The 23,428-nt window shown below is 47.1% G+C and overlaps 1 protein-coding gene across 3 annotated transcripts in view; it reads right to left on the reverse strand.

Moving 5' to 3' along the window:
* Positions 1 to 365: 365 nt before the first annotated feature.
* TIMELESS (timeless circadian regulator) overlaps positions 366 to 23,428 on the reverse strand; it is a 65,251-nt gene continuing 42,188 nt past the window's right edge. For 2 of the 3 annotated variants that reach the window (XM_079966341.1, XM_079966342.1), the window contains exons 16-30: positions 22,657 to 22,754; positions 22,379 to 22,502; positions 21,347 to 21,548; positions 20,055 to 20,206; positions 19,379 to 19,464; positions 18,042 to 18,165; positions 16,389 to 16,471; positions 15,121 to 15,263; positions 13,226 to 13,472; positions 11,114 to 11,182; positions 9,961 to 10,079; positions 7,980 to 8,088; positions 4,690 to 4,768; positions 3,265 to 3,350; positions 366 to 1,395 (exon numbers count right to left, since the gene is read on the reverse strand). In XM_079966341.1, coding sequence (XP_079822467.1) covers positions 1,319 to 1,395; positions 3,265 to 3,350; positions 4,690 to 4,768; positions 7,980 to 8,088; positions 9,961 to 10,079; positions 11,114 to 11,182; positions 13,226 to 13,472; positions 15,121 to 15,263; positions 16,389 to 16,471; positions 18,042 to 18,165; positions 19,379 to 19,464; positions 20,055 to 20,206; positions 21,347 to 21,548; positions 22,379 to 22,502; positions 22,657 to 22,754 — 1,798 coding nt within the window. In that variant the 3' untranslated portion in view covers positions 366 to 1,318. The remainder of the gene's footprint in view (positions 1,396 to 3,264; positions 3,351 to 4,689; positions 4,769 to 7,979; positions 8,089 to 9,960; positions 10,080 to 11,113; positions 11,183 to 13,225; positions 13,473 to 15,120; positions 15,264 to 16,388; positions 16,472 to 18,041; positions 18,166 to 19,378; positions 19,465 to 20,054; positions 20,207 to 21,346; positions 21,549 to 22,378; positions 22,503 to 22,656; positions 22,755 to 23,428) is intronic. The other variant, XM_079966343.1, reaches the window with a different exon arrangement.

Below are 23,428 nucleotides of genomic sequence, written 5' to 3' on the forward strand. Positions count from 1 at the left end.
GTCAGGGGTCCCTTTACTTTTACCATTCCTGTGTGGGGTTGATGGCAGCTGGAGACAAACCACATCTGGAGTGCACCAGGTTCCGCATCCCGGGGCCTGGGGTACAAATCAGGCTTGGTGCAAAAATATAGAGCTAGTGCCCATGTGCAAATGTGGGAATACTCAAATTACAGAAAAACCTGAAATTGCTAAAAGCAGGATTACTATTGCTTTCCTCCTCCTTTTTAAGGAAAGTCAACGCACTGAAACCATTGCAAAGCCCTCATCCCCTTCCCTCCAAGAAGCTCTTGCATTTTTCAGCAGCTTTGTAAAACAAAGCAGAACCTTTAAAACGTTGGATTTCTTTAGAACTAGTCAGCCAAGGGTTGTTTGGGGGGTTTTTATTATGAAAACACAACACAAGCACACAAGTAACGTGCTAACATTCCTGCCCTTCTACCATGAACGAGAGGCAACCCTTATACATCTCTGACATTGCCTCTGCCTGGAACAGCCCAAGCAACAAAGTCAATAGCTGTCGGTAAGGAAAACTGAAGCAGCTGGTGATGAGAACAATAATCTGGGAGCAAAATTCAGCACAGGAGCACATCTTTTGAACCCCACCCTCCCCAAACAATTCAAATCTTGACACCCAACGTCAAACGAGTCTTGTGTGATTCCAGTACAAGCACGCATTTTTTAAGAATATCGGTGCCAAGGCGCAATGGAGACAGAAGACCGTGCGCATGTATTATAAGGCAATGTGAGACTTGAGCACAGGGATGAGGTCGTGTTTTGGCCCGGCACGGAAAGGGAGCGGTGGCGAATCCAAAAGCCAAGTAGCCTTAAGATTCGAAGAGCCAACATGCCTCGTTTCTGCCTGGCAGGTCAGTCTTGTCAGGGTGGCTTTTGCTGGCTCTCAGCAGACATCATTCAGAACAAACGCCCCGTGTCATAGGTGTCGTAAGCTACAAACAGTTACAGAACAGTTTAAAGTGAAGCTTCTTCCTGCACCAGTTTCAACGTCTGTTGTATCCTGTAACAGAGCAGGGCAGAAAGCCCATTCTTCTCTTCCCTCCTCAGGCAGGTCTCCCATTTCTTTTCCCTGCATTCGTTCTCTAGCAGGCCTCATTCACATGTTCAGTCTGCCTGCATCCCATTCCCAAAAACTATGAAGTGTTGTGCACCAAGACTGGGAGACTGGGGCCAGGGAAGAGAAAGAGAGAGATTCTTTCCAGGCTGCTCCATCGAGGACCCCTCTGCCCGAGGTGGTTCTTGAAGCTCCACAGCTGACAGTGGGTGTAACTGGTCTGAACTGGGCCAGGGAGCGCCAACTCCTTCAATCTTCTTCCTCCTCTTCAATTCGCCGGCACTTCCTTTTGCCAGCAGGCTGCAGCTCGTCCTCATCAGTGGACCCTGCGGTGCCAAAGATAAAATACAGCGCGATCTTAAGAGAGCAAGGGATAAAGTGGCGATGGAAAAAGCCGTGCTGTGACTTAATCGGGTTTTTGCAGAAAGTTGCTTCAGAAGCAAAGTGGGAATTATTCAGCATTCTGGGAAAGAAGCTGAAGGATAAACACAGAGAGAGAGCATTAGAAGCTGCTCTCACTGCTATCCATTACTGAAAAATGAACATCCTTTCTGCTGCCCTTGCCCCCCCCAATCGAACCTCAGTAATGTATTCTTGGCAGGGTTTCTGAAGTTCTGATAAGCTGAGGATTCTAGACATGCCTCGTGATTAGGAGGAGACTCAAACAGTGACTCATGCATAAAGGCAGCGGGCAGCCTCTTTGGGCAGGGGGTGGCAGGTAATTTCTGCTGCCCTCTCTGTACTGCAAAGGAAGGATGGAATGATCTAATCACAGCACTGTTTTTCTTCTGTAGACCATTGCCCCAACTTCTATCAAGAGCCCTTTGTCTCTCTTATCTCCTAGTATATCTTGCTGGTTGTTCTAGTAGCCTACTGACGCCTCTGCCACCCCTCCCCATTCCCCTATTTTTCTCAATTGGGTGAAGGGGGGATTGCTACTCTATTGTTGTTCAATTGATTTTAATTCGTGGAAACATAAAACAAGGACAGTCTAACTAAGGGGGGAGGAAATACAGTCAACATCTGCAGCAGAAATAGGGCAGAATGGCCTGCTATTTCCTTGCACCTCGATGCTGACCCAGGTGAATGCAGACAAGGTAGGCAGCTTCCTTCATGGGCAGGTACTTTGAGCTCACAGAAGCCTTTGCATGAGGGATGGGGAACCCACAGCCTTTTGGATATTGTTCGTTTTATTTATTAAAATATTTGTATACTGCAATTTCATTAAAAACACAACAACAGCAAAGCGGGTTACAGTTTAAATAGAAACACCACAAAAATTAACACAGACCACCTGTTTGACTATTACAGATTTCCCTCCTCCTTAATTGTCTGCATAAGACCGGAAGCAAAGAGAAGCCTTCAGTAAATGTTTGGAAGTCAATATAGAAGGTGTCAGCTGAGGTCGTATCCACATTGCTTTTCCTCCACTCTCTAAAGCACAGGTCATGGTGCATCTGAGCACTTTTTGGTGTGTGTGTTTTTAGCCCGGGAGTTTTCCCTGAAAAACCCGCCCTTTAAAGCTCGATCGGTGCAAATGGCACTCTGCAGAAAACACGAATTGACATATGCTGCAACTGAGTGCTAAAGAGTGGGTTATGCGGGGAGAAAAAAACGCTCAGACACAAAGCTTTTAAGCATGGACCTGTTCCTGGAAAGAGCAGGGGCTGGCAGTGGCGATGGGGAGTACCGTATTTTTTGCTCTATGCCCTCCTAAAAAGTAAGGGGAAATGTGTGTGCGTCTTATGGAGCGAATGCAGGCTGCGCTGCTATCCCAGAAGCCAAAACAGCAAGAGGGATTGCTGCTTTCACTGCGCAGCGATCCCTCTTGTTGTTCTGGCTTCTGAGATTCAGAATAATTTTTTTCTTGTTTTCCTCCTCCAAAAACTAGGTGCGTCTTGTGGTCTGGTGCGTCTTATAGAGCGAAAAATACAGTAAGTGTGGATGAGCCCTATTGGGAGAACATTCCACAGAAGCGAGTCATTAACTCTGAAGGCTCAAGTTTTCATACGGATGCCAAATGAGTCTCCACAACTTGTGGACAACCAGCAACACTCCTAACAGATTATCTGTGATCAAGTTGCACCCAGGAAAAGCATCAAAGGGATTATTTGTAGGGGCTGGGAAAGAGATGATATGGCGGTTGGGGAAAGGAATTTGATGGAAGTTAACTACACTGCTGCCACAAGACATACCTTGACTGTTGCCTTCTTCCTGCTCCTCACCGTCAATGACCAAGCGCCTTCGCTTGGGTCCCAGAGGGGGCTGGATGGGCTCCTCCCTGGAAACAAGGGCAAGAAAGAGGGGTGTTGGTGTGTGCCAGCCACATACAAATGCCAGACATAGACTCAGGGAGAGAATAATGCAGAATCAGAAACTACAGCTCCCATCCCCAGTGCTCTAGGCAGGTTTCCACCAACAAAACCTGTAGCTCAGGTGGCACAAGCCTATACAGTGGTACCTCGGGTTACATACGCTTCAGGTTACATACGCTTCAGGTTAGACTCCGCTAACCCAGAAATAGTGCTTCAAGTTAAGAACTTTGCTTCAGGATGAGAACAGAAATCGTGTTCCGGTGGCGCAGCGGCAGCAGGAGGCCCCATTAGCTAAAGTGGTGCTTCAGGTTAAGAACAGTTTTAGGTTAAGTACAGACCTCCGTAATGAATTAAGTACTTAACCCGAGGTACCACTGTGCAGTCATACCTCAGGATAAATACATTTCAGGTTGAGTGCTTTTGGGTTGCGCTCTGCGGCGACCCGGAAGTAACGGAGCGCGTTACTTCTGGGTTTCATGGCTCACGCATGCGCAGACGGTCAAAATGATGTCATGCGCACGCGCAGTTGCATCTTACGTTTTGTTCAGGATGCAAACAGGGCTCCGGAACAGATCCCATTCGCATCCCGAGGTACCATTGTATAATGGTGTGCCAGGTTTTTGCTTTTGTATCAAATTATAAGCTTCTGAAAAGAACAGGGAGATGTGGACTGAATGGGGGACGGGGAAGAAAACCAAGTAAGAAAAATCAGAGTAGCAGGATTCCAGTTGCTGATGGCTGGTCATCAATTGAATTCAGAAAATATCAAACAAAAAGAGGCAGCAAATGGGAGCGGGCAGGAAGCAGCTGACTTCTCTCCTTGTTGTGCTCCTGCTCAGAACATGACAGCTTTCACTCTGACAGCTGGAAGTGCAAGGCTGCATGTGACTCATTGTTTTCTGCCTCTATGAATCAGATATGCAAAAAAAAAAAAATCCCGGGCTTGAAGCACAGAGCTGCTCAATTCCATTATATAATCCATCCATATAAATTAACCCCACCCAAGAACTAGAATGATTATAGAAGGGGGAAGCGTCGTAGCAGTTTTGCAACCACTGGCATAGGGCTAGGAAACAACTCCTGCCTGAATCCCCACTGCTGCCAGTCCGTGTAGACAACAGTGAGCTAGATGCATCAATGGTATTGACTCTGAATAAAGGCAGCTTCCTGTATTCTGCATGCTACACCTGAGTTTGTTTCTGGCTATTAGTCTCCTCCATGCTTTTAAGCTATTACAATTCACCTTGCCCACTTTGTATGAGGTGCTATCATCTTCCCACACCCCGGTGCCCCCACAGCCCTTACTTTTCCGCAGTCAGGCATCTTGGCTCCTCTGTCTCGAGATGCTCCTCCGCTGAAACCGACAAGAAAGAAAGTGTGAGAGCTCTGTAAAGGGAGGTGACAGTCTGGTGGCGAGGCAAACTAGTTACTGAATTGCACTTAATTCAGTTGAAGGTTCCTGACAAACTTAATTTGAGTAAAAGAATCTCTAAGGAAGGTGCTAGAACTTTCCAGAACAGCTGGTCTCCCAAACACCCAACTGCAGCACAGGCTATTGTAATTATAATTATAACGAATTACTGAACATCTCAGGCATAGCAACGTCTATAGAATTTTGTGCCCATGGCTGTATTCACCTAATACAGCTCAGGGACAGGTTACTGGAGATGCCCTTTTGTAGCCCCTGTAAGTCACTGCCTCCTGAAGGAAGAATTTCTTCTGCAAGTTCCAAGGATTTCAGAAGCCCTCTCTGTAGTAACTCAGAGTGGGGCTTTCAGTGCAACCAGCATTCCTGTGGAGATGCAGCAGGTGTTCACTACCTGGATTTTCCAGAAGCAGTTGAAGACATTTTTGTTCTGAGAAGTCTTCCCAACTGAATGAGTAAGGTCTCTTCCATGGATGTCAACTTTGCATTACTATTATTATTATTATTATTATTACTATTATTATTATCTTTGCTGCTTTTATTACACTATGTACATCTCCTGGAGAGGGACACGGGTGGCACTGTGGGTTAAACCACAGAGCCTAGGACTTGCAGATCAGAAGGTCGGCGGTTCAAATCCCCGCGACGGGGTGAGCTCCCATTGCTCAGTCCCTGCTCCTGCCAACCTAGCAGTTCGAAAGCACATCAAAGTGCAAGTAGATAAATAGGTACCGCTCTGGCGGGAAGGTAAACGGCGTTTCCGTGCACTGCTCTGGTTCACCAGAAGCGGCTTAGTCATGCTGGCCACATGACACGGAAGCTGTACGCCGGCTCCCTTGGCCAGTAAAGCGAGATGAGCGCTGCAACCCCAGAGTCCGTCACGACTGGACCTAATAATCAGGGGTCCCTTTACCTTTATATACTGCCACGGGGGTCAGATTAAATCAACACAGACTTTGAATATGCCTGCTTTATGGCTTGCCAGGTGCTCCCTTGTCCCAGTCAGGTATAATAATAATAAATAATGAATTTTTATTTATATCCCGCCCTCCCTGGTTCAAAAAAACCAGGTTCAGGGCGGCTAACAACAAATTTAAAACACTTAATTGATGCAACAAAAAACAGCATATAGTATAAAACATAAATAACAATAAATTCATAATTCAAAAATCAATTTAAGGGGGAAATCCATCCAATAAACATTAGATGATCACCAGGGCTAGCTGGCTAAATTAGTCCTACTTGGGCCAGCAAGGAGACCACAAGAGAATTAGCTGCGGGATCCCAGAGAGGGTAATCTTCATAAAAAGGGGAGGGAAGGAAGGGGAATGAAAGACCAGGCTAAGTTCAAATTGAAAGCCGGGTGGAATAGCTCTGTCTTACAGGCCCTGCGGAAGGAAGTTAAATCCTGCAGGGCCCTGATCTCATGGGACAGAGCATTCCACCAGGTCGGAGCCATCACTGAGAAGGCCCTGGCCCTGGTGGAGGATAATCTGACTTCCTTAGGGCCCGGGACCTCCAAACTATGATTATTCATGGACCTTAAGCTCCTCCGTGGGGCATACCAGGAGAGTATAAAAGCAGGAGGTTCATCAAGCCCCTGTAAGGTTACTATGCTAGTTTGGCTACGCCTTGCTCAAGGAGTCAAAGGCTGGTTAGGCCTGAAAAACATATTGCTCTGATTACAGATGCTGTCTCCCATGTCTCCCTGATTCTGCCAGGACTGCCAGAATCTTTACCCACCCAGATAAATGCAACGATATGATACGGCAGCAACCAATTCCGCAAATTCACATGTTTTTTAAGAAACGAAACTTAAACTTGAAGAGGGGGAGAACCCTGTGTAAGCATTTGAGAGCATGCCCATCCAGATTAACGCTTTTGGGTTCAATAATGTCAGTATGAACTAGGATGCTAAAATGGGTTACAGATTAACCACCAGTTTGAGGAAGTTATTCTAGACCGAGTTGTGCAATCAGCGAGGGCTGAGCTTAGGCGTTAGTGCTGATGCTTTTAGTGCCTGTCCTTTATTTGTACTTGGGTGTTTTTAAGACACCTAAACGCAGAAAAATAGCATGTGAAACCGTTTCCATGTTATATGGACAACTGCCAAGAGGAGGAAGAAAACAAATACGCCCTCATTTTACAACAACACAGAGTGTGCATGTACAGCAATAAGAGACTCTAAATCAATAGTTTACACACACACACACACACACACACACACACACACACACGAACTGCTTTCTGTCTTTGTGCGTGAATTGGCTGAGCTTCTGTGATGTCATGTACTGCTCACTAACACATTCTGAAATTCTGAGGCAGCAGGTTCAGCTCTACGGATGACAAACAATGGAGGTTGAGGGAAGTGAAAGGTCTATCTGGCAAGGGGAATGAGACTTTCAAAGGGCCTAGGAGCAATTGAGCTTCTAAGTAATTCATTCTGCATTTTTTAGTTCCTGATCTCAAAACCCAAGTAGGTTTGTATGAGGGAACATGGCTTCCCAAATAGCCTGGACCTAAGCCATATGTCGAAACAAAACAAAACAAATCAAAATAGTAATAGTAGTAGTAGTAGTAGTAATAATAATAATAATAATAATAATAATAATAATAATAATAATAATAATATATTCCTTCCAGTAGCACCTTAGAGGCCAGCTTTTGTGTGTTCATACCAATACAGTGGTACCTCAGGTTACAGATGCTTCAGGTTACAGACTCCGCTAACCAAGAAACAGTACCTCGGGTTAAGAACTTTGCTTCAGGATGAGAACAGAAATCGCGCAGCAGCGGTGCGGCACCAGCAGGAGGAGGCCCCATTAGCTAAAGTGGTGCTTCAGGTTAAGAACAGTTTCAGGTTAAGAACAGACCTCCATAACGAATTTAGTTCTTAACCCGAGGTACCACTGTAATTAACTTAATTGGTCTCTAAGGTGCTACTGGAAGGAATTATTTTATTTATTTATATCTTATTTTGTTGCGCCTACGGCAATGGCTACCTACCTGTAACTAAGCCATATGGGTCTTCATAGGTTGTACCCAGCACTTTGAATTGTGCGTGCCCAGAAAAGACTGGTAGCCAGTGGCGCTGCTGGAACAAGGGAGTGACATGCCTTTTCAACAGGCAGAGGGTTGTTTCAGTGTGTTTCCCCTTCTATACACCTACCGGCTACTTGATTTTTGGTCTCCCCCTCCACATCTTTTGAGGCAATGGAAGCAGCTGCTTGTCGTAGTTGCTCTGGGCTGAGTTTGGCTGGTATGCGCCAGAAAGATTCCTGTAGGAAGTAAAGAAGGTAAATACATGCTGCTAGCTCCTGGTGACAGCAGCCACGAAATTAAAAGACGTCTGCTTTTTGGGAGAAAAACAATGACAAACCTAGACAGCATCTTGAAAAGCAGAGACATCACCTTGCCAACAAAGGTACGTATAGTAAAAGCTATGGTTTTCCCAGTAGTGATGTATGGAAGTGAGAGCTGGTCCATAAAGAAGGCTGATCGCCGAAGAATTGATGCTTTTGAATTATGGAGCTGGAGGAGACTCTTGAGAGTCCCATGGACTGCAAGATCAAACCTCTCCATTCTGAAGGAAATCAGCCCTGAGTGCTCACTGGAAGCACAGATCCTGAAGCTGAGGCTCCACTACTTTGGCCACCTCATGAGAAGAGAAGACTCCCTGGAAAAGACCCTGATGTTGGGAAAGATGGAGGGCACAAGGAGAAGGGGACGACAGAGGACGAGATGGTTGGACAGTGTTCTTGAAGCTACCAGCGTGAATTTGACCAAACTGCGGGAGGCAGTGGAAGACAGGAGTGCCTGGCATGCTCTGGTCTTGGGGGTCACGAAGAGTCGGACACGACTAAACGACTAAACAACAACAACAGCTCCTGTTTGCTTCTGCTGTTGGCTCCCTCTTGCAAGCTTCTTGTCCCCAGCAGAGCTAAAGGAGGGGATTGCCCGCAAATTAGTCGCAATAGCAGCAGAGCTCAAGGATGGCTGCACCAGCCCGTTTTTAAACCAAAGGTTTGTATGCAACGAAGTCGTTTCATCCATGTAAGGAGTTCCACTTGTGCAATGGAACTTATCCTCTTCATGTGTGACCCCCCCAAATCTGTTCTAGGGGTTCATCCACTGGCTCCAGAGCAGATGCAATGTGTGGAGGCGACACTATGCAGGGAGGAGAGAGGGAGGGAAAATTCTGTTTCGCAAGAAGGCCTTGGGCAAACAGGAGGAGATAATCCAAACCTGCTCTGGTCATAAATCACTGGGACAAAACACTTCGACATAGTCAAAAAAGGAGAAAGGACAGATACCAAGATAGAAAGGCAAACCTTTACGAAATAAATGCAGGGGGGAGGACCACATTAATAATTATCTTATCTTCTATGATTGTATGAAAGGCAAGATTACAAAGAGCCAACTGAATGTTTAACGTTGCAACAGAGCACAAACGCTGGAATATTTCTGCAGACAGAGCGAGAGCCAATAAAGGAACACAAGCTGCTGTTCTACCAAAGCCACAAACTTAACACAAAACTGTGGCTGATGAGACTGAAGCACTTCCGTCTTTGTTTAGGAGCATTTGGGAATGCTTTTGCTCATCTTTCCTGAATATATATTTATATTTCTCCCACTTCTTTCAACATTTTTTCCTCAGTCGGTTCCCTTGGCCTGAAAGCGAGATGAGCGCCACAACCCCAGAGTCGCCTCTGACAAGACTTAACCGTCCGGGGTCCTTTACCTTTATAAAGGTAAAGGTAAATGGACCCCTGACCATTAGGTCCAGTCATGACCGACTCTGGGGTTGCGGTGCTTTCATCTCGCTTTCAGGCCAAGGGAACCGGCATTTGTTCACAGACAGCTTTCCGGGTCACGTGGCCAGCATGACTAAGCCGCTTCTGGTGAACCAGAGCAGTGCACGGAAATGCCGTTTACCTTCCCGCCACAGTGGTACCTATTTATCTACCTGCACTTTGACGTGCTTTCGAATTGCTAGGTTGGCAGGAGCAGGGACCGAGCAACGGGAGCTCACCCTGTCACGGGGATTCGAACTGCCAACCTTCTCATCAGCAAGCCCTAGGCTCTGTGGTTTAACCCACAGCGCCACCCGCATCCCCCTTTACCTTTATATCCTCTAGCAACACAATTACCTGTTCACTGGCTGGAGCTCGAATCCCTAATTTACGCAGAAGCTTCTGGAAGCGCTTATGTTCCATGGCATCCTCATTCTCTTCAGACAGTGGCACCAAAGGTACTGGCTGGGCACATCCTGGCGAAACAGGAATCTATCAAGCTAAATTCTAGAACCATATGGGAAAGAGCAGTATAGTATTCTTGTCTACAACATCCTGGTGGATATTTGGCTCTTTAGCCTTTGTCTTCCTTATTGGACAACACAGATTGATTCGAGTTTATATGCTGCTTTCCCACAATGAGTGTTCCCAAAGCAGCTTGAACTGAAGGGAGAGCTCCCTCAGTAGGGCACGAGATAAATGTTAATTTCAGGATCGTGGGTTCAAACCCCCACATTGGGCAAAAGATTCCTGCATGGCAGGGGGTCGGACTAGATGACCCTTGCGGTCCCCTTCCAAATCTACGGAAACAGTAAAACACAGAGTGTAGGAGAAAACATAATATGCAAAATACAGGGCGCGTTAGCAAAATAAAATGACAAATCAACAGCTTCACAAACGCAGAATAAATTCAGTATTACGAAAAAATAAATACGAAATTCGAAGTAAGATGAAAGTTAACCAACTATAAAGTTTATAGTACTGGTCTTGCTGCACCTCAAGGACCCTGGGCTTAAATAAAGTTCAGAGGGAAGGTGACATATAGCTAGCTGGCCCACACATGGTTACTCCAGAGGAGGCTGAGAGCAGCAGAAGGGAAATACAGTGGTGCCTCACAAGACGAAAAGAATCCGTTCCGCGATTCTCTTCGTCTAGCGGTTTTTTCGTCTTGCAAAGCAAGCCCATTGACGGCTTAGCGGATTAGCGTTATTAGCGGCTTAGCGGCTTTTAGCGGCTTATCAGCTTAGCGGATAAGCAGATAAGCGGCTTAGAAAAAGGGGGGGGAGGAAAAAAAAGTCGGAAAAACTTGCAAGACATTTCGTCTTGCGAAGCAAGCCCATAGGCAAAATCGTTTTGCGAAGCGCCTCCAAAACGGAAAACCCTTTCGTCTAGCGGGTTTTTCGTCTTTCGAGGCATTCGTGTTGCGGGGCACCACTGTATTAAATCTCTTCCTCGGCCTCCCCCTGCCCGCGCAAGAAACAGGAATCTGCAACATTCTCCCTGTATTTACCATCCTCTTCTCGGTCAGAAGCTGTCCGGTTCAGGCAGTTCTGGAGCCATAGCAGAGGGCCGGACAGACCTACAAAGACAAAAGTGAGTGGAAAGATGAAGGGGCTCCTCCTCTCGATAAATTTAAGAAAGGCCCAGTGTTACTGGGTAAACCAGGCCTTCTTGGATACGTGTGAAAAGGGCGAGGTGGTAAAAGACTGGATAAGTCAGTGAAATCAATGTTTTAAAATGCTCCCCGCCCCCTGCAATGCTCAAATCTCTCTGTATTGTTGTTTTTAAACCAGCACTACAGGCTGGGCTGGAGATTCTTCCTGTTATTTCCATGGGATGTCCTGGCGAATTGAACAAAATTTGTACTTCCCACCTGAAGCGGCACAAAGTCCATTCTGCCACCCTAGGCCCAAATACTGTGTGGGTAAACAGAGAAGCATGGGGAGAAGGTACAGTGGTACCTCGGGTTACATACGCTTCAGGTTACATACGCTTCAGGTTACAGACTCCGCTAACCCAGAAATATTACCTTGGGTTAAGAACTTTGCTTCAGGATTAGAACAGAAACTGTGCAGTGGTGGCGTGGCGGTGGCAGCAGGAGGCCTCCATTAGCTAAAGTGGTGCTTCAGGTTAAGAACAGTTTCAGGTTAAGAATGGACCTCCAAAACGAATTGAGTACGTAACCCAAGGTACCACTGTACTCTGAAAATTTATTACTCCAAAACTGAAACTTTACGCCTCCAGCTGTTTTTGGACTACAGTTCCCATCATCCCTGACCACTGGTCCTGCTAAGCTAGGGATGATGGGAGTCGTAGTAATTTTTGATATAACCGTAAAAACTACAGTGGTACCTCGGGTTACATACGCTTCAGGTTACATACGCTTCAGGTTACAGACTCCGCTAACCCAGAAATAGTACCTCGGGTTAAGAACTTTGCTTCAGGATGAGAACAGAAATCGTGCTCCGGTGGTGCGGCGACAGCGGGAGGCCCCATTAGCTAAAGCGGTGCTTCAGGTTAAGAACAGTTTCAGGTTAAGAACAGACCTCCAGAACGAATTAAGTACTTAACCCGAGGTACCACTGTACTTCATTACTCCTTGTGTTTATATCCCACCTTTTCCTCCAAGAAGGTGACATACAAGGTTCTCCACCTCTTCAACTCAATCCCCAAAACAACCTCGCAAGGCAGGTTTTAGGCTAAGAGGCAGTGGCTGGGCGAAGGCCACGCAGTGAGCTATGGCCAAATGGGGGTTTGAAACCTGCCCTCCTGGGTCCTAATCCGGCACTCTTAACCACTACACCAGATTAGCGTTCTTGCTCTCTCCACAATCCAAAGATTGCCCCAAAGCTGATCCCCAAATCTAGGTAACATTCAGAAAGGTCTTCCGGGCGATCCTAAGAATCCCTTGAAGCCTCTTGCAGCTTTCCAATGTGGCCACAGGAGAGCAATGGGCATCAACAAAGGTTCACGCAAAGTCATGCAGTTTGATGGTAAATGCCTAAGAGGCCAGGCCAGGAACTTCCTGAACTGTGCATGCTCCCAAGAACCTCCCGGAGGTTTTGCAGCAGGCATTTTGAGGGTTTCCCAGCAGACCAGTTGTCAAGGGAGGGAGGAGTATGTTTCTGAACACAATTCAAAGTGTGGGTGCTGACCTTTAAAGCCCTAAATGGCCTCGGCCCAGTATATCTGAAGGAGCGTCTCCACCCCCATTATTCAGCCCGGACACGGAGGTCCAGCTCCGAGGGCCTTCTGGAGGTTCCCTCACTGCCAGAAGTGAGGTTACAGGGTACCAGGCAGAGGGCCTTCTTGGTGGTAGCACCCTCCCATCAGATGGCAAGGAAATAAACAACTATCTGACTTTCAGAAGACATCTGAAGGCAGCCCTTTATCAGGAAGTTTTTAATGTTTTATCGTGTTTTTAATATTCTGTTGGGAGCCGCTCAGAGTGGCTGGGGAAACCCAGCCAGATGGGGAGGGTATAATAAATAAGAATAGTAATAATAATAATAATAATAATAATAATAATAATAATAATAATTGCCTGCCCCCCAAACCACCATGCCGCCGTGAGCTGCTCCGCAGCATGCCACAATTCCTTCTCTCGCCACCAGGCTCTCACCTTCCTGCCTCAGGCATCGCACAAGCTCCTGGCAGTCTCTAGCTGAGGCAGCTCCACCCTTCTTGTTAGGCTGCCCAACCAATGGCCTGTTCCCTGCATCATGGCCACCATCCTTCCAGGCTGACTCCCCCTCTTCCTCGCTATCCAAGTCGTCATCCTCTTCTTCTTCCTCCTCCTCCTCTTCATCATCTTCCTCAGCCTCGTCCAGGTCAGGTATTTCAAAATCCTTGGGGAACATGTCTTTGTTCTGAAAGGGAAAAGAAGATAGCTCGCTAAGGGTGACATAGTTAACAAGAGGCATCTTAGTCCTCCAGCAACCAACACAAACACTACGTAGAAATAAAATCAAGCCATTACCCACAGGTAAACCCAAAGGTAACAATCCCAGCAAGGCCTGTCTTGAAGTTGCTGGAGGAGAAAAGGGAGCCAACCAGCCCAAGACGGCTGGTTAAATGGCTCAGGACCGCAATACCTCAAGGACCGCCTCTTTCCATGTGAACCTACCCAGACCCTGAGATCATCTTCTAAGGCCCTTCTTCATGTGCCTCCTCCTCAAGTCTAGAGGGTGGAAACACGAGAACGGGGCCTTCTCTGCAGTGGCTCCCCGTCTGTGGAATGCTCTCCCCAGGGAAGTTTGCCTGGCGCCTTCATTATACTCTTTTAGGCACCAGGCAAAAACGTTCCTTTTTAACCAGGCCTTTGGTTGATTTACATCCTATGCCCTTTTAGAATTTTTTTTTGGGGGGGCGCTACTGGGTTGTTGTTTTTATTTTTATTATGTATTCTGCAGTTTTACATCTCGATTTTATTCTGTGAACAGCCCTGAGACCCCCAGGTACAGTAGCACCTCGACTTACCACCGCCCCTACTCACAGACAATTAGATTCGCGACCGCGGCAAACCCGGAAGTAAATACCGGGTTTGTCACGATTCGCACACGCGCAGAAGTGCCTTCTGCCGTCTGCGCATGCGCAGAATGGTGCCGCCACCTGCGCATGCGCAGAATGGCACCGCCGCTGAATGCGCACGCACAGAATGGTGCTTCTACCAGAGACCCCAATCGACTCATGAACGGACCTCCGGAACAGATTCCGTATGTGAGTAGAGGTTCCACTGTATTGGGCAGTATATAATAATAATAATAATAATAATAATAATAATAATAATAATAATTTATTATTTGTACTCTGCCCATCTGGTGGCTTCCACAAAGACCAAGAAGACACTAAGATGTCACACATTAAAAACTTCCCTGAACAGGGCTGCCTTAAGATGTCTTCTGAAGGTCAGGTAGTTGTTTTTCTCTTTGACATCTGATGGGAGGGCATTCAACAGGGCGGGCGCCACTACCAAGAAGGCCCTCTGCCTGGTTCCCTGTAGCTTCGCTTCTCGCAATGAGGGAACCGCCAGAAGACCCTCGGCGCTGGACCTCAGTGTCTGGGCAGAATGATGGGGGTGGAGACACTCCTTCAGGTATACTGGGCCGAGGCCGTTTAGGGCCTTAAATTCAATAAATTCAATAAAATAATAATAATACAGTGGTACCTCGTGTTACATAAGCTTCAGGTTACAGACTCCGATAACCCAGAAATAGTGCTTCAAGCAAAGAACTTTGCTTCAGGATGAGAACAGAAATCGTGCTCTGGCGGCGCGGCGGCGGCAGGAGGCCTCATTAACTAGTTGTACCTCAGGTTAAGAACAGTTTCAGGTTAAGAATGGGCCTCCAGAACGAATTAAGTACTTAACCCGAGGTACCACTGTAATAATAATAAAAATAATAATAAAAAAGATCTGTCCAATGATGCCGAGGTAACCATGCACATTCACACAAGTATTTTATCACTCACCCGCATGCAGGAGAAAAGAACGAACAAAACAGAAAGTGGGTGCCATACCGCAGCAAGGGAGCCAGGCTTGCGCCTGCGTTTCTTGTAGAGCTCCTTTCGGTCAGACACCAGCCCCATGCTGAGCAGCTTTTCGATAACGCGGGCCTTGGAACGCTTAGCGGTGATATGCCTCATCACATTGGCCAGGATATCTGCAGAGGGAGAAACCGAGGAAGGACTCACCCTACACTCGCTCCCAAGAAGGAACGGTTCTCCCTCACTTCTGTGTGCCCCCACGGAACACGGCTATTAGGATGCCAAGCGCATCGTTCTTCTCAGAGACCATTCTGGCGTCACCTCTGTTAATACCCCCATACGTGAAATGCCAAATGTATATATAAAAAGGTAAAGGACAAGGACCCCTGACAGTTAAGTCCAGTCGCAGACGACTGGGTTACGGTGCTCATCTCACTTTACAGTCCGAGGGAGCTGGCGTTTGTCCGCAGACAGTTTTTCCGGGTCATGTGGCCAGCATGACTAAGCTGCGTCTGGCACAACAGAAACCAGAGCAATGCACGGAAACGCCATTTACCTTCCCGCCGGAGAGGTACCTATTTATCTACTTGCACTTTTTGGTGTGCTTTCGAACCGCTAGGTTGGCAGGAGCTGGGACTGAGCTCACTCTGTTGCGGGGATTCGAACCACCAACCTTCTGATTGGCAAACCCAAGAGGCTCAGTGGTTTAGACCACAGCGCCACCCACGTCCCTTAAACGTACATATATTACTGCTTAAGTCAGAGCTTCCCAAACTTTTCACGTTGATGACACACTTTTTACATGTGCATCCTTTCGCGACACTGTAATTCCGTTTTACTAGCAAACCAGAGGTTAAACTAACCCCTAGCTAACAGACACTATTATGTGACACGCTGCAGGCGGACACACTAATGTGTCACGACACACCGTTTGGAAAGCTCTGGTTTAAGTGTTGCACATAATATTATCCTCGAGCTGGGGAGGGGTGGGGGGAAAGCAGAAGTGGGTGAAGGGGGTTAATAACCCTGGTTACTGGAGGTTTGCTGGAAAAATAACCCCGGCACTGGAGCAAACTTGGCACCAAAAAAGTCTGTGAGTGTAGCTTTAAGGAGGCAGGAATTCCCATCATCAGTGGCCTTGCTGGCTGGGGCTGACAGGAGTTGCAGACCGACAAAATATAGGAGGGCCACGGGGTCCCCCACCCCTGGCTTAGAAGGTATTAAGCTCCGCCCCCTCTACAAGAGCAGGCATCCCTTTTGTGGTTGCAAACTCGGGACCCTCCAACCACGCAGACCCTCACCATCTGTGTCCCGGAACTCCTCAAAGAGGCGTTGAAGTTCCAGCTCCTGATCCTCCGTCCACAATGCAATGCGTGTCCCCTTCCTGTCGAAGAAAGCGTACAATAGCAACTATGGCGCTCCCTGCCACGCCTCAACATTTGCCAGCAAGCAAGGAAATGGGGGTGAAACTATAAGGTGCAGCAAGGAAAATAAGAAAGAAAAAGGACAAGGTTCTCCAGTAAGAAGCCTGCATGGACTGAATTACATGAGGGAAAAGGGCAGGGCTGTGCAAATTCTGTAAAGTTGCATTGCACAAGATTTTTTTTATATACCGTATTTTCCCGTGTATAAGACTAGGTCCCCCCCCCCCTAAAAAATAATGTCCAAAATTAGGGGGCGTTTTATACACAGATAGCGCCGAGGATGGATTTTCTTAAATCTGAGTCCCCCAAAATAGGGGGCATCTTATACATGAGGGCGTCTTATAGACGGAAAAATACGGTACAGTGGCACCTCGGGTTACAGATGCTTCAGGTTACAGACTATTCAGCACATAAGCAAATGTGTTTCTTTGATGCTTTACACACGTCACAAAATACAGTACATTTTCACCATAAAATTTGCATTTTCGGGAAGGACAATTCTGATATGCAGGTACAAATATTTAGGATGGGAACAACTCCATGGGATGCCCCCAATTTGTTTCGCTTAAAACGTGAGTGAAGGACATTCAGACTGCGTGCCCTAAAAGAGATTATCTAAATGTTCAAGCGTATCATTATCTTGCAAAATAAAACCTGGCACTTAAAAGGGCGCAGCAGCTTTTCTAGCGGCCTCTGCATGCCGCCTAACAACTCAAAGGAAAATCAATATTTGCTCTTTTAAAAAAAATATCGATTTTTGTGTACAAGGGCTTAAAATTCTGCACCTACAACCAGAATCCACTAGGAATTCTGGGAAGTGTGTGTGTGTGTGTGTGTGTGTGTGAGAGAGAGAGAGAGAGAGAGAGAGAGAGAGAGAGAGAGAAAGAGAGTGAGTGTCAGGTTTAAGGTGCTGGTTTTGACCTTTAAAGCCCTATGTGGCCTAGGACCCACGTACCTACAGGACCGCCTCTCCTGGTATGCCCCATGGAGGACCTTAAGGTCCATAAATGACAACACTTTGGAGGTCGCAAGGTGGTTAGATTGGTCTCAACTAGGGCCAGGGCCTTTTCAGTACTGGCCCCGACTTGGTGGAATGCTCTGTCACAAGAGCCTAGGGCCCTGCGGGACTTGACATCTTTCCGCAGGGCCTGCAAGATGGAGCTGTTCCGCCTGGCCTTTGGTTTGGACTCCGTCTGACCCTTATGTTTCCCTCCCCTTATGGTTTTGATCTAAGGGCTACTTTTAAAACGAGGCTGCATTTTAAATTGCATTTTAACCTGTATTTTAAATTGTACCCCCCCCCCCCCATTATGTTTTTACTGTAATTTTACTGGTGTTAGCCACCCTAGCTGGGGAGGGTGGGGTATAAATAAAATTATTATTATTATTATTGTTGTTGTTGTTGTTGTTGTTGTTGTTGTTGTTGTTGTTGTTGAAGAGACAAGCTTTCCCTACAACTGTTATCGAATGCCATAGCCCCGAGACAGCCCATCGGAGAGGAAGGTCGCAGCCCTCTGAACAAAGACCTACCTCTCGCGAGGGAAATCCCGCAGGCTCCTTGCAAGCCCCAAGTGCACCAATCGCTTGGCCACCTGCTTGCGCGTCCAGTTGCGAGTGGTCAAGTGTGCAAGGATGTTGTTAAGGATATCTTCACCTGGTGTTGGAGATGGGAAAAGGGGAGAGGCTTAGTGGCTGGGTGAGGAGGAAGATCAGACTCTCCACCCTCATGCAAGAAAAATAAAGAAGCAAAAGGCTTTCCCTAATCAAGAAGCAGCCTACATATTTTGCTCACCTGCCTGCTCACACTGTAGCTTTGGCAGAAGCTTCCCTGCCTGTCTGGCTCGAGGGCAATTCTTACTTGCCATGGGCCGCTATTCTTCATTAGCCTTTTCAGATTTAGGACCTGCCACTCATCCCAAACTGCAACATGGGACCAGCTCAAAGTGCCTTCCCCACCCCCACCCCCAAATTTGGGTCCAGAAGTCCTTTTTGTGGTAGAATTTAGCATTCAACCCTATCTACGTGGGGCTACCTTTGAAGGTGACCCGGAAACTACAACTAATCCAGAACGTGGCAGCCAGACTGGTGACTGGGAGCGGCTGCCGAGACCATATAACACCGGTCTTGAAAGACCTACATTGGCTCCCTGTACGTTTCCGAGCACAATTCAAGGTGTTGGTGCTGACCTTTAAAGCCCTAAACAGCCTCGGCCCATTATACCTGAAGGAGCATCTCCACCCCCATCATTCTGCCTGGACGCTGAGGTCCAGCTCTGAGGGCCTTCTGGCGGTTCCCTCGCTGCGAGAAGCCAAGTTACAGAGAACCAGGCAGAGGGCTTACTCGGTAGTGGCGCCCTCCCTGTGGAACGCCCTCCCACCAGATGTCAAAGAGAACAACTACCACCAGACTTTTAGAAGACATCTGAAGGCAGCCCTGCTTAGGGAAGCTTTTAATGTTTGACGTATTACAGTATTTTAGTATTTTTTGGAAGCCGCCCAGAGTGGCTGGGAAAGCCCAGCCAGATGGGCGGGGTATAAATAATAAATTATTATTACTATTATCCAAGTGGATAAAATACAGGCATCCTATATTGAAAGTCTCAATCTTGCTCTACGGTCATACCTCTTGGTACATTCGGTTCAGGTTACATCTTTTCAGGTTGCGTTCTGCGGCGACCCGGAAGTACCGGAAAGGGTTACTTCCGCGTTTCGCCGCTCACGCAGACGCGCAAAAATGACATCACACGCATGCGCAGAGGCGGCGAATTGCGACCCGCGCGTGCACAGACTCGGGTTGCGTTCCTTTCAGGTACCACTGTATTTGGATTGCAATGCTGTCTCCCCCCCCCCATCCATGTCATTTGGTACCTTCCACTTCCTTGTACTTGTAGAAAAGCTCCCTCAGCTCTTCCTCGTCTTCCTCAGTCCACTGAACAGCCTTGAGGGAGTTAGAGCTGTTTGGAGAAGGAGAGAGAATAAATACTTAGATGGGAAGGTTGACGTGTGCTTTTATGCCCCCCGCCCCCCAATAAAAAGAGATTTAACTTTAATTCTTCTGACTTGGTATTTGATGTGGAATAATTTAAAAAGTGAACCTGGGATTGTTTCACATGTGAATACCCACACGCATCTGGAGGTCTGCTCACCAAACGCACGTGAGGGAAAGTGGGCAGAAGATGCCGGAAACTCTCCTGTCATTGCCATGGTGTGGCAACCCTGCGTGGAAGTCCTTGAATACTGCGCTACCTCCCTCTGCCCCTCAATTTAAAGGCAAAAAGGCCCCTCACTTGCTGTATGTCTTCAAAATGTGCTGCCACCACTGCTTTGGGAAGGATTTTTATAGTTTTATATTGCATCGTACTGTAATTTTGACCTGTGAGGTTTTTTTCCTGTTCCATTGTCTGCTTTATACACATAGATATTTGTTAAATAATCACCATCCCCACAAAACAAAAAAGGAATATATTGAGAGAGTGGCCAGTCCTTTCTGGAAATGCCCTTTCAGAAACTTAAAAGTTACTGGAAAAATATTCCAGGAGCTCACGTTTCATCTTCCTCTGCCAAAGCATAGCCTTCAGTCATCTCCCGAATCACGGCTGTGCTTTTCCAGAACAACAGCTCCACGTAGGCCTTTTTGTTGCTGGCTGCAAGTGCAAAAAACTTGCCCACAATGTATTTGGCAAAGGTCACCAGCTCCTAGGGTTGGAGAGAAGTATTTATTTTAAGTCTCAGGGCTCAGCAGTCACTGCTGCTCAGCGCTATGGGAATATTTCATGATATAATAATAATAATAATAATAATAATAATAATAATAATAATTTATATCCCGCCCTCCCCAGCCGAAGCCGGGCTCAGAGCGGCTAACAACATTAAAATGATACAACATTCTAAAATCAGTTCATTATAAAATCAGTTCAAATCAGCTTAATGGCAACCATTGGGCTAGAGTTCTATGAGGATTACCAAAGGAGGGGGTCAGGCTGTGCCTTGGCCAAAGGCCTGGTGGAACAGCTCTGTCTTGCAGGCCCTGTGGAAAGATGTCAAGTCCCGCAGGGCCCTAGTCTCTTGTGACAGAGCGTTCCACCAGATCAGAGCCACAACTAAAAAAGCCCTGGCTCTGGTTGAGGCCAGCCTAACCTCCCTGTGGCCTGGGATCTCTAAGATGTTTTTATTTGATGACCATAAGGTCCTCCGTGGGACATACCAGGAGAGGCGGTCCCGGAGGTATTTTAGGTTTCCTTAATAATACTGCATACATAGGAGGAGATAGGATACATGTCAGATTCAAGCAGGCAGAAAAGAGAAATCTGCAGATTTGGGAATTGTCTTTTCTTTTTTCGACTTCTTAGCTCACTTTATAAAACTTCAGCAACTTTTTTTTTTGCAACTGACTCATGCCAGATTCCTTCCTCAGCAAATTGCCAAGGAAACAAACATTAATCCAAAATGACATTCTCAAAAGATCATGTAAAAAGGCCCCTCCCTTTCTGACATGCAGATAAAAGGGCTAGGTACTTCTGAAAAACAAAAGGGAGCCATCGAATACACATAGTGCCTTAAAACATTCAAAACAATGTTCTCATTATTTCTTACAACAACCTTGCAACAAGGCATCATCTTGTGGGTAGAGAGGGTGGAGACTGCTATAGTCATCTGGGTGGTAGAGGCACAATTTGAATTTGCAATTTCTCTGTTCACAGATCAATCCACACACGTTTACCTGGGAACAAAGTCCCCCTGTGTTCAGTGGGGCTTGCTCCTTAGCAGGTGAATTTAGGATTGTAGCCTTCACATTTCTGATGATGCAGAGGGCAACCCAGCTACCGTAAACCTCACCTTGTAAGCTGCAGCAGCAGGGTCACTGAGCAGCCGGTTGAAGAGGCAGAAGACAGAAAGCTGGAAGAGTAGTGCCTCCATCTTGAGGTCGCAGGCGATGCGGTGCAACATTTTCACCACGCAGTGGTTAGTGTGGGCGCTGTTCTGTTGGTAGTTCTTGAAGAGCAGGACATAGGCCTTGACCACACTGGCACTGGCAAACCTGCACACCAGGGTGTAGATATTAAACACGTTCGGCGTAAAGTAGGGTTACCAGACGTCCCCGGATTTGCAAATCTGTCCCTGGACAAATTCTGTCCCCGGGAAACATGGCAGCGGCAGCCTCAGCAGCCCGGAGCCAGCCTGGTAGCGCAGTTGGCTCTGGCTGACTCCAGGCTGCTGACTGCCGCTGCCGAAGGGAAACCGGGGGTGTCCGGCAGTACAGATCTCCTGCCCCCTTCCCCCTTTGTTTTGACAGATTGGGGGAGGCTCAGGAGCCGCGAGCGGGCAGCCATTGCCCAGTTTTTTTAAAAAAACTCTGTGCATTTATGTTTCACAGGGTGTGAAAGAAGGGCTTTGCACCTTTATACAATATGCATGTGTGCTTAGGGCCCAGGGTCTTTTGCCTCAACCCCCCCCCCCCACTATTGACTCCCTGTTGCTACTCAGCTTCAATCAATCAATCAATCAATCAATCAATCAATCAATCAATCAATAAAGGTCCCCAGATTCATTGAAAAAAATCTGGTAACCATAGTGTAAAGACCAGGGCAAGATATTTATAGTCAGGGCTGCTTGCATACTGCACCTCCACAGAAGCGCAAAACGTGGTAATGGGCACAGGATTCGGCTTCCTAAAGCTCAGTCCCTCTCTCTTTTTGTTAAGAAAACTTTCTAGCCCTTATGATGGATTGGGGGCGGAGGAAGGGTGTTAAAAAAATGACATGGACAAGAATGCCAGAGGAAACAGGCTCAAGACATTTGAAACACCCTGGGCACACAGAAGGATGGGGGGGGGGGAGCTCTTACAAAAAACAACAACACCCTGTTTACCGCTTCATGTAATCCAGGAAATTGAATTCCTTTTCTGACACGTTTACAGACGCCAACTCTTCCTCAGCGACTTCCTCTTCTTCAGCTGCCTCCTCAGGTTCATCTGTCTCGGGTGCTGTTTTTCCTGCGTGCATTTGAAGGGGTGTGTCAAATGTAAGGACATTTGAGGATCCACCATAAGGGAAGGCGGGACTTCTCCTTGGGATGATCCATAGCAGCCCTCCCTCCTGCCCTCTTGCTGTTCCTTTCTACTTGACTCATGGAGAACGGACACTCACGAGGCAGGCTGGCGAAGAAGATTTGTCTCAGCAGCTCTGTCTCTTCATCTGGGCCAAGGGAGGACGATCCAAAAACATCTCCTTCTGGCCACACCTCCCTTACAGAAAAGAAGGAAAGCGGGAGTTATTAGCTGTCTGCAACAGCTAGGATACAGTCGGGTTGATACTTCCTGCACTCCAACGTCAAGAACTGGGTCAAAACCAAGTCCACACGCCCACACACCCCTTTAGCAACTATAGAATTGTGAACAAGGGTGATAATCCAGCAAACATCACTACTTGTGTGCCTTGCGTCTATGTCTGTGCATAGAGATGCATCCAATTGGCCTTCATGAATACATTCATAAATGTTTCCTTCCAAATAACATTTTAGATAAATGTCTAAAGAACAAAACAGGCCTATGTGAAGCTGGCAATCTTTTCTTAGTTGGGGAGGGGGTGGAACCCCCATATTGCCCATGTCACACACACACCCAACCCATAATCATCTCCTCCTCCTCTTAGTCCCTCGTGTCAACGTTTAAATTGCAAGCTGCTTGGGACAGAGACCTGCCTTCTTGTTATTCCAGTATAGGGCCACACACACTGCTAAGTTTACATTTGCCATGCATTTCTGGAGGAAGACCCTTCTACTGGACATGTTCATTTGTTAAACAGGGCTGCTAAAAGACCACACAATGAAGCTGGAAACCTAGATGCTTCCGACACTTCCTTTACTTTTCAGGTTTCTTACAACACAGAGATGGTCAACTCTGTGTGTCAAGATAACCAT

The sequence above is a fragment of the Podarcis cretensis genome (genome assembly GCF_951804945.1).
Source record: "Podarcis cretensis genome assembly, chromosome: 2".
Taxonomy (NCBI): domain Eukaryota; kingdom Metazoa; phylum Chordata; class Lepidosauria; order Squamata; family Lacertidae; genus Podarcis; species Podarcis cretensis.